Consider the following 14,529-nt stretch of genomic DNA (forward strand, 5'->3'; position numbering starts at 1 on the left):
TATAATATAATATAATATAAATTTTATCCTCCAGATCTTTGCTTAAGAATCTCTTGATGGAAAGCCTTTCCAGGCCTTTCTAAGTGTGTTACATTTCATTATTAGAGGCTCTGAAAGCATAAGTGGCACTTTACATTTACAATTTTACCTTTGTGAGATTAGTTACATCAGTAACATTTTTCTACCTGGCTGGAGGCAATTCGTGATAATGGGATGGATGTGGACTCACATAGTATCCCCAGTACCTAGGCCAGGGCCTTCACACATGTTACATATATCAAAATATGTTAGATAGATGTTTTTACTGTTAAGTACTTACTGCTCAGGAAAGAGGTAGAATGAAAAAGTATATACTGTATTTAGGAGTCATCAATGTATTGATACAACCATGAAAATGCACAGGAAGCAATGCCATTGGGTTGAGCAAAATGAAGGCTATTAGGAACCTTGTTTAGGTGGAATCATTGGACAAACGTCAAACTATAGTCACTTGAAGGGTGAAGAAGTAGGAGCAGTTAATACAGGTGGCATTTTCAAAGATTTTGGCTCTGAAAGGGAGGAAAGGTAGATGTGGCACTGTGCTTATTCTTTCATAACACCAGTCTTGTATTATGTATGCTTTCTTGACTGAAAAGGGTGGATTTATAGGTAACTTTTATTAAAATAGCAAGAAAATTGTCCTGCTCGTGTTGCTCAATGGTTGAACCTATGAACTGGGAGGTCACTGTTTGATTCTGGTCAGGGCACATGCCCAGGTCTCAGGCTCAATCCCCAGTAGAGGGCATGCGGGAGGCAGCCAATCAATGAGTCTCTCTCATCATTGATGTTTTTTTTTTTTTTTTTCATTTCCTTTCTGAAATAAATAAAAAATATATTTAAAATAGCAATAAAAATGAAAAAAATGAAGTTGTGTAGTGTCTACCTTTAAAACAATCACAGGCTCTGAATTAATGTCTGATGTAGACATTTAAATCAACTTTCTGAATGCAAATAAGTTGTTTATAATTATTCAACCAAAGGTTTCTTTCTTTTCTTTCCTTTTTTTGTTGTTGTTAATCCTCACCCAAGGATGTTTTTTCCATTGATCTTTATTTTTTAGAAAGAGTGGGAGAGAGAGGGGGAAGAGAGAAAGAGAGTGGGGGGAGAGAGAGAATCATATGAGAGATACACATGGGTTGGTTGCCTCCTGCACACAAGTACACTGATGGGGCTGGGGATGAACATGCATCCCAGGTACCTGTCATTGACCTGGAATCTAACCAGGTAGTATGTGGGCCCACGCTCTAGCCATTGAACACATGGGCAGGGCAAGAATTTCTTATTCTTAAGCTTTGGGCAGGAGTCTCAAACTGGCAGCTCTAGTGTTTACATAGTCTTTATTTTTTTATTTTAAAACTAGAGGCCCAGTGCACAGATTCATGCACCGGTGGGGTCCCTCCGTCTGGCCTGTGGGGATTGGCCTGAAACCAGTAGTTTGATATCCCCTGAGGGGTCCTGGAGTGTAAGAGGGCACTCTGCAAAGTTGCCATCGCTGGGTAGCTCCTGTGTTGAACATCTATCTGCCCCCTGGTGGTCACTGCGCGCCATAGCTACCAGACGGTCCGCCAGTTGGCGGGTGGCTTAGGTCAGTGGTTGGCAAACTCATTAGTCAACAGAGCCAAATATCAACAGTACAACGATTGAAATTTCTTTTGAGAGCCAAATTTTTTAAACTTAAACTCCTTCTAACGCCACTTCTTCAAAATAGACTCGCCCAGGCTGTGGTATTTTGTGGAAGAGCCACACTCAAGGGGCCAAAGAGCCGCATGTGGTTCGCAAGCCGTGGTTTGCTGACCACAGGCTTAGGCTTTTATATAGAGAGATTTGATCTTAAATTTCTTTAAGAAGAGACTCCAGGTTTCCAGTGACACATTTTGATGACGTGACTTGCCTGGGATCTATGGTCCTTGGAGCTTGGGACTCCACCCCAGTAAAAGAGGCTTTTCTGTGCCTTGTGTAAATAGGGGGTGAGGGGGTGGGGGGAGGGGGAGAGGAAGAAGGGAATGTTTTTTTGTAAGATTACAGCTGTATTATCCTTAGGGCTGTATAGTCAGTTCTAAAACCAGACCGGGTTTAATTGCTTTTACCCAAAATAAACTGCCCTCCTCCCTTCCCTAGTTCAAGTCAGCCCAAGTCATCACTTCCTATTACTTTAAAATCCTTTTTGAAGGCTCATAATTTAGGGTGACATTACCCTATTGCCCGGGGAACACACCAGAGGAGACAATAGGTATTACAATTTTTTTTTTCTCTTTCTATCCCAGTAGTAGTTCAAGCATCCCTTTCTCAGCCCTCTTTGTAAATATGGCTCTCCCAGGCCTATATCGGAAAACTGTCAAAACAGTTTCATTGGGAGCCCTTGATAGTCCGTTTTGCCTGAAAATGATGGATGTGTGGATCCAAGTGGCATCGAGGTCTCTGGGTAGAAACAGCTCTCAGGGAACATGAGCCTGGTAGCCCCGCCACACCCCGAGTTATGAACCCGACTAGTTTGCACAAGGAGGTCGGTGGCAGACAAGAGCTCATGCAAACTGCCCGAACCTGGCACAAACTCTCGTGCGGGCGAGGGGAGGGGGTTGGGGTCAGGGATGGGACAGGACTGCCTTTTGTCTGTTTGCCAAAGGAAAATTTGCCCTGTGTAAACATGTTTCCTCGAGGTTGCCTTTGCCATAGCCGAGGGGCGTTCGGGCCGCTCACCCAGGGGTAGTTTAATAAATAAGGCGCTCCCTGCTGGCACGAACTCTTGTGCCCCTACCAGAGACTCAGTGGCAGGGATTAGAGCTTTGGTTTTCCCTCCTGAAGAGGGACCAGACGGGTGGAGGCTCCTTTTCCAGGGATGCTGGAGCGGCTGTGTGGCTCCTTGCGTCTTGCCCTTGCGCGAGGCTCCTGGCGGTGGCAGCCCCGGTGGCAGCCGGTGCCACGCGGTCCGTGCGCCAGAGCTGGGTCGCGCCGCCCGCTTGCACATCCAGCTGCGCCCTGCGCGCCGCCACAGCCGCTCCTTGCTGCCCTGCGCTCCTGGAGGCTCCCCATGGCCAGCCTGCCCCAGGTACCTCGATCCTGGGCGTTTGAGGAAAGGGGGGTTTGAGGAAGGGGGACAGATTAGACTCGGTCTCGGAAGCGCGCGCGGGCCTGGCTGGCTCATTGCTGCCCTTGCCTGCAACATCCTGCTTCACCTTGCATCGCTCTTCCGCCTCCACCGAGGCATCTCCTTTTCCCGCAGCCGCAGCCATCTGGGGTCCCAGCGGGTGAACTGCGCCTCGGAGAGGCCCCCCGCCAACCTAGTCTAAAGCCGCACAGTGACCCGCCGGGAGCGCAGCGCCCACAGCCGCGGGGGGAAGGGAGGGTCGCCATGGAAGCCGCTTTGGGGAAGGAGGCGGGAGCAGGATTTCTGGGCTGCCAGAACTGACAGCCACATCCTGCGTGCCTTCGCCACCCCAGAATATCTTGCCCGCAGCCTTCTGCCTCTTTGAATCCCTTTCTTCCCTTTCGCCGTAGTTACTTAGCAGATTAGGCTGTATCTATTTTATTGCATTTATTTTTTAAAGGTCTGCATCTTTTCTCAATTCGCCCTTCTTCCATGGTGTCCCTAAGGGTCTTTCAAATGACTCCCAACTCCAGGAGGTTTTGTCCTTGGCGTGTGGGTTTGGTGTGTGTATGCGCCTGCCTCGGAGCACCCAGCCCGGGAGAGAAGGGCTCACTCTCCTCCCTGTCCCTTTTCCAGGCTGGCTATTGTGCGCCTGTGATTGACAAGACCGCGAGGCTGGCGCGCCCGGGAGATTTTTCTATAAATGGCTTAAAACCCTAATGGATATAAGGGACACAATTACCTTCCTGTTCGTTGCTGGTGAACCTTGGCTCTGCGGGGCGAACCTGGATTTGAAGCTGCCTGCTCTAAGCCAGCGGCGGCGGAGGACAAAAACAGCCGCGACCTCGGGCAGGGTGGGAGGTGAAGGGCAGCGCTCCCCTTGGGGGGCTGTGCCTGGGTGTTCCATCCTCCGTTTCCTGGTTGTTTGGGTACCGCTGCGGAGCCCACCTTGTAATGGTGAGTGATATTGAATACCCCAGGCCCCAGTGACCCACCTGGCTTTGCTTAATGGATGTAATTCTTCTTTAAGGACTGCGATAATGGATGCTTGGAAGAGTGTAACAGAGAAGCAGGATCAAATCCGGTCATGGGAACTTTGAAGGTAAGTCATGTGCCTGAGATTCAGTGAAACAACAATTCCACTGAATAAGTTCATTGCTTGCTGACATTTTGGGGCAATTTTCACTGTGCGGGTTATACAGTAGTTTGATATGCTGCTATGCATTTTAAATTCCACTCTTAGGGGGAAAATGATTGCGGGAGCAGGAGTACATTCATCACATCTAAAACTACAGGGCAGTTCACTACTTACAGTATTTCATAAATCATAACTTTTTCTTCTTGGCAAGTAATCAGTTCATGACTATTCACCTAAAGGTTTATCTCATTGTATAATAAGTGTGACCCTTATTCCACTTCTGGAAAGATTTAAACTCATAATTATTTTTTTTAAGCAGCGCCTAATATTTTATATTAAAAGTGTTGTATTTTCTTCTTTCCTCTCTGAATTATGGGTTTATGTATTAAATCTCATTCTTCACAGAGGAATAGCGAGGAGCAACTGAGAAAGAACCTTATTAAAGTACTTTGAAAATCAGTAAAATACAAATGTGAAGTATTACTTTCTCTATAAATCACTATATTCCCTCCCCAACCCTGGAGGGTTTTGCTTCTTCTCTTCAGGCTGGTTCTGCCTCCTGCTGCCTGTTTCAGTCACATTGTCAACCATAGCACAGCGTGTCCTCATGACCTCACATCCTGGCAGGATTCAGAGAGGGAGTGAACCTTGACTCATCAATTTTACACACACACCCAACTCATACTGTGTACCAGGCACTGTGCTGGACAGTGGATATCCAGAAATACAGTCAAGATAAAGTCTCTGCTCTCAGGTTTTATTTAAAAACTAAAACGTTAGAATATAATCATTTCTTCATTAAAATAAGTTTGTGAATTTTAATTGTCCGTATTATTCCTGGTCCTTTAGAGATAATATCCCCTGCAACCTTGTAGCCAATCTGCTTCTAATACATTTTGGGAACTTAGATATTGAGATGGGTTTTTGAGAGTAAGATAAAGGGGAATCATACTTGATCATCTCTAAGGGTTATCTTATACAGTAAATAAATTCTACAAAGGGTATAGATAAATACAACTTTCCCCAAAAGTTCATTATACATTTTTTTTTTTTTTGAGAGTATGTTTTTTTAAAGTTGGGGACAGTGAAACAAGGAAGGGCTGAGGGTAGAAGAAGCAACAGGAGAGAGTCTAGGTGGGGCTGCTTTGGCTCACTGAGAAGTCACAGAAAATGAAAAGTGGGCCTTGGAGACAAGTGTAGGGGTTAGCCCAGGACTTGCTGCCACTGCCCATTACTCTCCTGGTTGCTAGTCTCCTAGGACCCTTAGTGTTTAGAGATGCATGCCTGTGGGGGAAGAAGAGAGGGAAGGGAAAGGCATGAGCATGCTCCTGGGAAGTGGAACACACTCTTTAAACTTTAAACATAGAATAATTATTTTTTTGCAAATTAAAGAATTCACAGCCGGAGCCGGTTTGGCTCAGTGGATAGAGCGTCGGCCTGCGGACTGAAGGGTCCCGGGTTCGATTCTGGTCAAGGGCATGTACCTTGGTTGCGGGCACATCCCCAGTGGGAGGTGTGCAGGAGGCGGCTGATCGATGTTTCTCTCTCATCGATGTTTCTAGCTCTCTGTCCCTCTCCCTTCCTCTCTGTAAAATATCAATAAAATATATTTAAAAAAAAAAAGAATTCACAAAGTAAATTATGTCTTTATTTGTTAATTTAGACTTCCACGTATTAGATTTTAGTTGGGGGGGAGTGCATATTGACATTCTACATTCATGTATTTACCTATCAAAACATGTGTTCTAATGGTGCTTGTAAATGAAATGGATAATTTGGGGGAGGAAATGGTGGATTTTATAGGACCATCTTTGCTTTTGACCTATTTTTTAATCTCTCTCTCTCTTTTTAAATCTCATCCAAGAATATTTTTACATTGATTTATAGAGAGAGTGGAAGGGAGGAAGTGGGGAGAGAGGGGGAGAAAGAGGGGGGGAGAAAGAGAGAGAGAGAGAGAAATATCAATGTCAGAGACACATCAATTGGTTGCCTCCCCGACACGCCCTGACCAGGGCTGGGCATTGAGCCTGCAACAGAGGTACATGCCCTTTAATCAGACTCGAACCCGGGACCCTTCAGTCTGTGGCCCAATGCTCTATTCACTAAGCCAAACTTGCTAGGGCTCTCTTTCTCGATTAACTCCATTTATGACTTCTAAGTTGCTATTGGGTCTCTTGTGGATAGTTTTCATATTGCATCCTCTCCCCCATTTTGAAGTGGCCATTTTACAGTGAAAATGCAGTTTTTCAGCAGGGTCCAGCTGTGAAATGCCTTATACAGGGGCATCCTAGGGAATCTTTTTGTGGACCCCAGAGTCTTCTTTGTTTCCAAAAGGTCAGCTGTCTTTTTCTTGCCATTCCCCTGCTTTACAGATTCCAGAATGTGACCCTCCAAGTCTGTAATTGTCCTCTGCATTCCTCCTTATTGGCTTCTGAGGGTCTCTAAAAGATAATGAACAGAACACCTAACACTTTCCCAACAGAGAAAAAAAAAATGCACTTATTGTAGAACAAAACCATGCAATTTCTGATACAGTTGTAATGTGGAGATAGTCTTTGATAGTTGCAGTGTTGTGGCCAATGCAGAGACTTGCAGATGCAGCGGTAAGTGGCGAGCAGAAGCAGAGGAGTGCTGGCTAACACAGTCCTCAGAGCTCTCAGCCAAATCGCAGTAGCCTGCTGGAGGCTTCCCCAAGTTAGAGGACAGGGTTACCCAAGTACATGTTTTGAGTTAGGAAATTGTTGTTTTTTAACATGCTCTGTTTTTGCCAGTATTTCTGTCTTGTCACAATCCAGTCATGGTGGCCTTCCAGATTTTTTCACAAGCATATGGTATGAAGCATCCTGACTGGAAGTCATCAGGAGTCAAGGGGCATCAGAAACAGACAGATTAATTATGCAGGAGAAAGTATCATTTTACAAACAGCTAATGTTTATCCACCTTCAGAAAGGAAATGTAGAAAAAGAAATTGGTTTTTAAAGAACACAGGTAAAAATTGTTTATGAAATTTGTTTTTTTTTTCATGTCATTGATTTTTTTTTACCTTAGAACTTCATTTCATACCTACTCAAAACCTATCACACACCTTTAGTTAATATTGTTTACTTTTCAACTTCATTCAACTGTATCACCTAATTTTTTAAATTTAGTATTCTTGGGTAATTTCTTTTTTAACTCAGGTTAACATCTGTTATTTTCAGTTTCCAGAATTGTAGTAATTTTCTCAAATAAAAGACAATTGGAATGGTTGATGAAATTCTAAAGTCACCAAATAGTGCATTGCTTTGAAAAACTGCATGGAGGACAATCCTTGTGCAGAAAGTTAGAGGGCTCCTACTCACATCATAAGAAATTGCATGTCTTACAAAAGAATGTAGTGGTTTACCTGGTAATGTAATTTTTTATATTCAATTTCTGGAAACTTAACGAGGATTAGCAAGTTCTTACTATAAGAGTACTAAGTTGAGCATAAAAACACCTTCTTCAATATCTCTGTTTTGGTCATTAACTAAGATCTCTCTGAGCCAATGGCTCATCATGGGTGGTCCAGAGGTATTTTAAGAGTTTTCAGCCCAAATGGGTGTGGCTCAGTGGTTGAGCATCAACCTATGAACCAGGAGGTCATGGTTCAGTTCCCAGTCAGGGCACATGCCCAGGTTTCGGGGCTAGATCCCCAGTGGGGGGCATGCAGGAGGTAGCCAGTCAATGATTCTCTGTCATCATTGATGTTTCTATCTCTCTCCCTTTCTCTCTAAAAATCAATAAAAATATATTAAAAAAGAAGAGTTTTTAGAAAAGTAAAAATTATATAATGGGCATTGATTCTTTAAGGGTTTGTAACAACAAAAGGTCTTTTATGAACTTAGTAGTTCATACTTTAGGAAGGCCTGGTACATGAAATTCATGCAGGCGGGGAAGGTCCCTCAGCCTGGCCTGCATCCTTTTGCAATCCAGGAACCCTCAGGGGATATCCAACTGCTGGTTTAGGCCTGATCGGGCCTAAACTGGCAGTCAGACATCCCTCTCACAATCTGGGTCCACTGGCTCCTAACCACTGGCCTGCCTGATCACACCTAACCACTCTGCCTACCTGCCTCATTACCCCTAACTACTCGCCTGCCTGCCTCATCACCCCTAACCACTCTGCCTGCCTGCCTCATTGCCCCTAACTGCTCGCCTGCCTGCCTGATCGTCCCTAACTGCCTCTGCCTCGACCCCAGCCACCACGGCTTCGTCCGGAAGGACATCTGGAATGATATCTGGAAGTCGATCAGCTGTCCAGTCTAATTAGCATATTACACTTTTATTATTATAGATAGTAAGTACATTTAAAGAAAAACAAAACTGTACCAGTCTATTGTCAGTATCCAAACCATGAAGATCAATCCAAGTTCTGTGAAGTTTAGAACTGAATTAATCAGACGTAAGTGATATGTATAACAGTTACTGTGCTAAATGAGAGTTAGGCCAATACAAGAAAGAAACATGACTCCCATTTCCCAATTGTTCATATCAATTAAAAGGATTTAATGAAGCCAAACCAAGCCTTTCGCAGGGTAAGCTGTCTATAGAGAGATGATGTTTGAACAGTAAGTAAAGCAAGTGCTAGGGAGTTTGAAAGCTGAGGATACTGCAACAGGTTACTGAGCCAGACTGGGGTGCCAGTTTCCACACTCACTGCTGGAGCAAGAAAGAAGAGAGTTTGGATAAACTGGGGAGATCTCATGTCCCGTGCTACAAGTGGAGGAAATGGTAGAAAAAAGGGGTGGAGGAGAGGGCTTCTGTAGCCATGTTTTAGTCCTTCTGTCTTTCCTTCCATGTTAGAAAAAGGTATGCAAACCAGAATTCTTAAGGACTGGTACTGTTTTCTGGCACTGGGCTGATATGTACCCAAAATACAGTCCCACCAGCCTCTTGTCCCTTGTTACAGAAACTTGATTTTGTTTGCAGTTCACTGACTGGCCCTAGGTGACAACCTTGCCTTCCTTGCAACTAGAGAGATCCATGTGACACATTTCTATTCAATAAGGCATAAGGGATATTCTGGCAAAATTTTGCTTTTGTGATTAAAGGGAACAGAAAAGTCTGCCATCGTCCTCTCCACTCTTCCTCTAGACCAGTGGTCAGCAAACTGCGGCTCTTTGGCCCCTTGAGTGTGGCTCTTCCACAAAATACCACGTGCGGGTGCACACATACAGTGCGATTGAAACTTTGTGGCCCATGCGCAGAAGTCGGTTTTTGGCTCTCAAAAGGAATTTCAATTGTTGCACTGTTGATATTTGGCTCTGTTGACTAATGAGTTTGCCGACCACTGCTCTAGTATTTGGTTAGATCATTAAAACTGAAGCTACCGCTGCAGAAGCCTTTTTTAACCCTGAGGAGAAGCCAAGAAACATCACAGAACCATGGGGTTCCAGAACACTGCCAGGCCTGGCTCCTTCCAGACTTGTTATGTGAGAAAACCAACTCCTATTAGTTTTTGATTTATGTGCCGCTGAATGCATTAATAAATGATAAGTAAAAGACTTGTACATTAATTAGAGAGAGGTAGACTTGAAAAAGGGAGTTGGGCTAAATTATTTGGACTTGAATCTGTAGCCATTTAACTGTTCTTGGGCATTGAACAGGAAAAAGATACAGAGTATTTGCTACTGAGGGGGTAGTAGCAACTGAGGAGTCAGACCTACTAAAGAAATACTGGAAAGGACAAGTGTCTTGGTTCAGTGACTGATGTGGGAAACCAAGGGTTGTGAGAAGATGAGAATGATAAATGACCTTGGAAGTAACAACGGTGCACAGAAAATACAGAAAAATACACAAAGCAATTTGTTAGTGAAGGTCATCTCTGGGGAGTGGGAATACGGTGGCCTGGAAAGTAGTTGGGGATTTTATACTTTTCATTTTTCTTCCCTTCTTTAAAGTCAAGTTTTTAAGTAAAATAATAAACATGCATTGCCCTTATTCAACATATTAAGGGGTAAAAAGAAAAGAAGTAGAAAATAATATGAATGTTGGAAATAGAGACCAGTTTTGGAGGAAATATTATGTTCCATTTTAGATTTGTAATGAGCTTTTGTTTTATAATACATTTCAGCCTGAATATTATTCTAAAAAAAAAACTGGTTATTATCCTATCTAATAAAAGAGTAATATGCAAATTGATCGTACCTCCACTACACCCACCAGCCACACCCACCAGCCAATCAGGAGGGAATATACAAATAAACCCAACCAAGATGGCTGCAGCCACAGAAAGCAGGAGGGAGGCTTGGGTTTCCCTGGCAATGGAGGAAGCCAAGCTTTCTGCCTGCCCTTGCCGGCCTAGGCCTCCACTCAATGCTACAAAGTTTCAATTATAGAAGATAAATAAAGCCCAACAGAATTGGCGGCAGCCACGGAGCTGGAGAGAGCAGGAGGCTAGGGTTGTCCGCGGCAAAGGAGGAAGCCAAGCTTCTGCAGCTCTGGCCTGCTTTGGCCTCCGCTTAAGGCTACAAAGTTTCAATTATAGAAGATACATAAATCCCAACAGAAATGGCTGCCGCCATGGAGCGAGCAGAAGGCTTGGCTCCACTCCAGGCTACAAAGTTTCAACTGTAGAAGATAAATAAATCCCAGATCCCAGGGCCTCTGCTTGGGTCACCGGGGGAGGGGGGGCGGGCGTGGCCGGCCTGCAAACCACCACAGGCCCCTCACCCAGGCTGCCCCACACCCCAAGGGAACCCCCACCCTGATCCAGGACACCCTTCAGGGCAAACCAGCTGGCCCCCACCCATGCACCAGGCCTCTACCCTATCTAATAAAAGAGTAATATGCAGATTGACCATCACTCCGACACACAAGATGGCTGCCCCCATGTGGTCAAAGATCCTGCCCCCATGTGGACACAGGATGGGCACCACAAGATGGCCAGCAGGGGAGGGCAGTTGGGAGGGACCAGGCCTGCAAGGGGGGGCAGTTGGGGGCAATCAAGCCTACTGGGGAGGGCAGTTAGGGGTGACCAGGCCGGCAGGGGAGGGAAGTTGGGGGTGACTGGGTCTGCAGGGAAGGACAGTTGGGAGGGACCCAGGCCTGCAGGGGAAGGCAGTTAGGGGGCAAACAGGCTGGCAGGGGAGCAGTTAGGCATCAATCAGGCTGGCAGGGGTGTGGTTAGGGGGTGATCAGGCTGGCAGGCAGAAGCAGTTAGGGGCAATCAGGAAGGCAGGCAGGCGAGCAGTTGGGAGCCAGCAGTCCTGGATTGTGAGAGGGATGTCTGACTGCCCGTTTAGGCCCGATCCCAGTGGGTCCCAGATTGGAGAGGATGCATGCTGGGCTGAGGGCCCCCCCCCCCCCACCCCGTGCATGAATTTCGTGCACTGGGCCTCTAGTGTATAATATAACCAAATGATTAATGCAGCTGTAAGGCAGTGAATTAATCAAAAGTAAGTAGATCATTTAAAAATAATGATAAGAGCTGATGATATAAAGTGAAGACCTATATTTGATTTTGAGGTGTGGGGGGATGGATAAGTACATTTTGTGTTTACATAAGTGGAGTTTGACCTTCCTTACAGCTTGTGAACAGGTTGAACCTGTGCCTCGTTAATATTGTTTTATAACTGGTCAAAACCTTCCTTCACCCATGGTTTTTATCAGTATTCTTTAGCTATTGAAAAGTTACTGATGGTGTTGTCTGTGACTCGCATGTTTTTGTGTTTGGTCATTTGTAATGAACAAGCTGGCTATGTGGCACGTTGGTGAAATACTGATGTGTGAGATTATTTCCTATTACTCTCATTTATCTTTCTCTTCGTCAGAGCTCCCTTTGTTCATTGTTTCCTCAGTACAGAACAGAGCATTAATATGTTGTTTTTTATTTTCTCCTTCTCTGTGTTTAAAGAGGAACACAGTTGCTTCGTTCTGCTCATTGCTTCTACAGTTCCCCCCGGGGGGTGGCGGGGAAGGCTTATCCAAGACTTCTTTGGGGGAGTTGGAAGTATAACCATCATCAAGATGTTCAGTTCTTAATGACATTCATTTTAGTTTAACAAGTTATTGCTGGTGTTGCCATATTTATTAGAGATGATCTCCCTTTCTTCTTTGCCAAGTGCTAAACATGAGCCCTATGATGATAACAAAGAGGGGGTGTGTTCTCCTTTTTCATCATTTTACTCCATCTGCTATTTTTGTCCCTGTTTCTATATATCACTGGATTTTGGTTCTGATCCTTATTAGGCAGTATACATCGCTGAGATTTCAAACAACAGGCCGGATTCTGAATGCAGGCATGATTTGTTTGGCTCACATACTGTTAAATTTCTGAGTCAGTTGCCAACATTTAAAAGTCAAGTGGGGGATGTGAGGGCAATCTGGCTGCAACATCTGTCACCTCTTTGACCACCAGGGCTGATTCAACTGATCTGGCTGGCTAGATGGGTGTCCCCTTCCTCCCTCCCTCACTGATCCATGTGCAGTCCAGGTGCTTTCCTCCCAAAGTTGCACGCTTAATCAAGTGGACGAGCTTTTCCCCAGAGGAGAGGACTGGTCTTCGATCAGAGTATACAGTAGCTGTGCTCCTCTGCTAGACCCTCACACACGCTCTCAGGTCCATTTGAGGAGAATAGAGGGCAGTCAAGCTTCCCAGACTAAAGACACATCCCAATAAGGCGCTGCACCCGGCTGGTGTGGCTCAGTAGCTGAGTGTCTACCTATGAGCCAGGAAGTCATGGTTAGATTCCTAGTCAGGGCACATGCTAGCTTGATTCCCATTGGGGGAATGCAGGAGGCAGCCAATCAATGATTCTCTCTCATCATTGATATTTCTATCCCTCTCTCAAATAAATAGAAAACACATTTAAAAAAATAAAAACACATATGAGGCACTATATGTGGCAGCCTGTCTTTCTTTAGGAATAAATACACACATACATAAAATAAAATAAAATAAAATAAAATAAAATAAAATAAAATAAATAAAATAAAATAAAATAAAATAAAATAAAATAAAATAAATAAAATAAAATAAAATAAAATAAAATAAAATAAATAAAATAAAATAAAATAAAATAAAATAAAATAAAATAAAATAAAATAGAAGTGGTGTCTGTGGCCGGGTAGCTCAGTTAGTTAATATACCAAGGTTTTGGGTTTGGTCCCCAGTCAGGGCACATACAAGAGTCAGGCAATCAATGCATAAATAAGTGGAACAATAAATTTCTCTCTCTCTCTCTCTCTCTCTCTCTCTCAAATCAATAAAAAATAAAATAAAAATCAAGTGGGGATAGGGGAAATGGGTGAAGGTGATCAAAAGGTACACTTCCAATCCTATCTAATAAAAGAGTAATATGCAAATTAACCATCACTCTGCCACGCCCACCAGCCAATCAGGAGCAAATAAGCAAATAAACCCAACCAAGATGGCTACGGCCACAGAGAGCAGGAGGGAGGCTTGGGTTTCCCCGGCAATGGAGGAAGCCAAGCTTTCCACCTGCCCTTGCCGGCCTAGGCCTCCACTCAAGGCTAAAGTTTCAATGATAGAAGATACATAAACCCAAACAGAAATGGCGGCAGCCATGGAGCTGGAAAGAGCAGGAGGCTAGGGTTGCCCGCGGCGATGGAGGAAGCCAAGCTTTCCACACACCCTGGCCAGCCCAGGCTTCCGCTTAAGGCTACAAAGTTTCAATTATAGAAGATACATAAATCCAAAAAAAATGGCTGCCACCACAGAGCAAGCAGAAGGCTTGGCTCTGCACCAGGCTACAAAGTTTCAATTATAGAAGATAAATATACCCCAGATACCAGGGCCTCTGCTTGGGTCACCAGGGGGCGTGGCTGACCTGCAAACCACCACAGGCGCCTCACACCCCAAGTGAACCCCCACCCTGATCCGGGACACCCTTCAGGGCAAACCAGCTGGCCCCCACCCATGCACCAGGCCTCTATCCTATCTAATAAAAGAGTAATATGCAGATTGACCATCACTCCAACACACATGTGGTCAAAGATCCTGCCCCCATGTGGACACAAGATGGCCAACAAGGGAGGACAGTTGGGGGGGACCCAGGCCTGCAGGGGAGGGCAGTTGGGAGGAACCAGGCCTGCAAGGGAGGGCAGTTAGGGGTGACCAGGCCTGCAGGGGAGGGCAGTTAGGGGCGATCGGGCATGCAGGGAAAGGCAGTTGGGGGGGACCAGGCCTGCAGGGGAGAGCAGTTGGGGGGACCAGGCCTGCAGGGGAGGGCAGTTAGGGGTGACCAGGCCTGCAGGGGAGGGCAGTTAGGGGAAAACAGGCTGG

At 45.1% G+C, this 14,529-nt stretch overlaps 1 protein-coding gene across 3 annotated transcripts in view; it reads left to right on the top strand.

The window, feature by feature from the left end:
* BCAT1 (branched chain amino acid transaminase 1) overlaps positions 1 to 14,529 on the top strand; it is a 97,288-nt gene that overhangs the window by 29,739 nt on the left and 53,020 nt on the right. Inside the window, exons 1-2 of one of the 3 annotated variants that reach the window (XM_080662069.1) lie at positions 2,706 to 3,085; positions 4,155 to 4,226. In XM_080662069.1, the coding sequence (XP_080518195.1) occupies positions 2,876 to 3,085; positions 4,155 to 4,226 (282 nt within the window). In that variant the 5' untranslated portion in view covers positions 2,706 to 2,875. Of the gene's footprint in view, positions 1 to 2,705; positions 3,086 to 3,271; positions 4,082 to 4,154; positions 4,227 to 14,529 lie in introns of those variants that run through there. The other 2 variants (XM_080662071.1, XM_080662070.1) reach the window with 2 other exon arrangements.

The sequence above is a fragment of the Plecotus auritus genome (assembly GCF_963455305.1).
Source record: "Plecotus auritus genome assembly, chromosome: 3".
In the NCBI taxonomy this organism is placed as follows: domain Eukaryota; kingdom Metazoa; phylum Chordata; class Mammalia; order Chiroptera; family Vespertilionidae; genus Plecotus; species Plecotus auritus.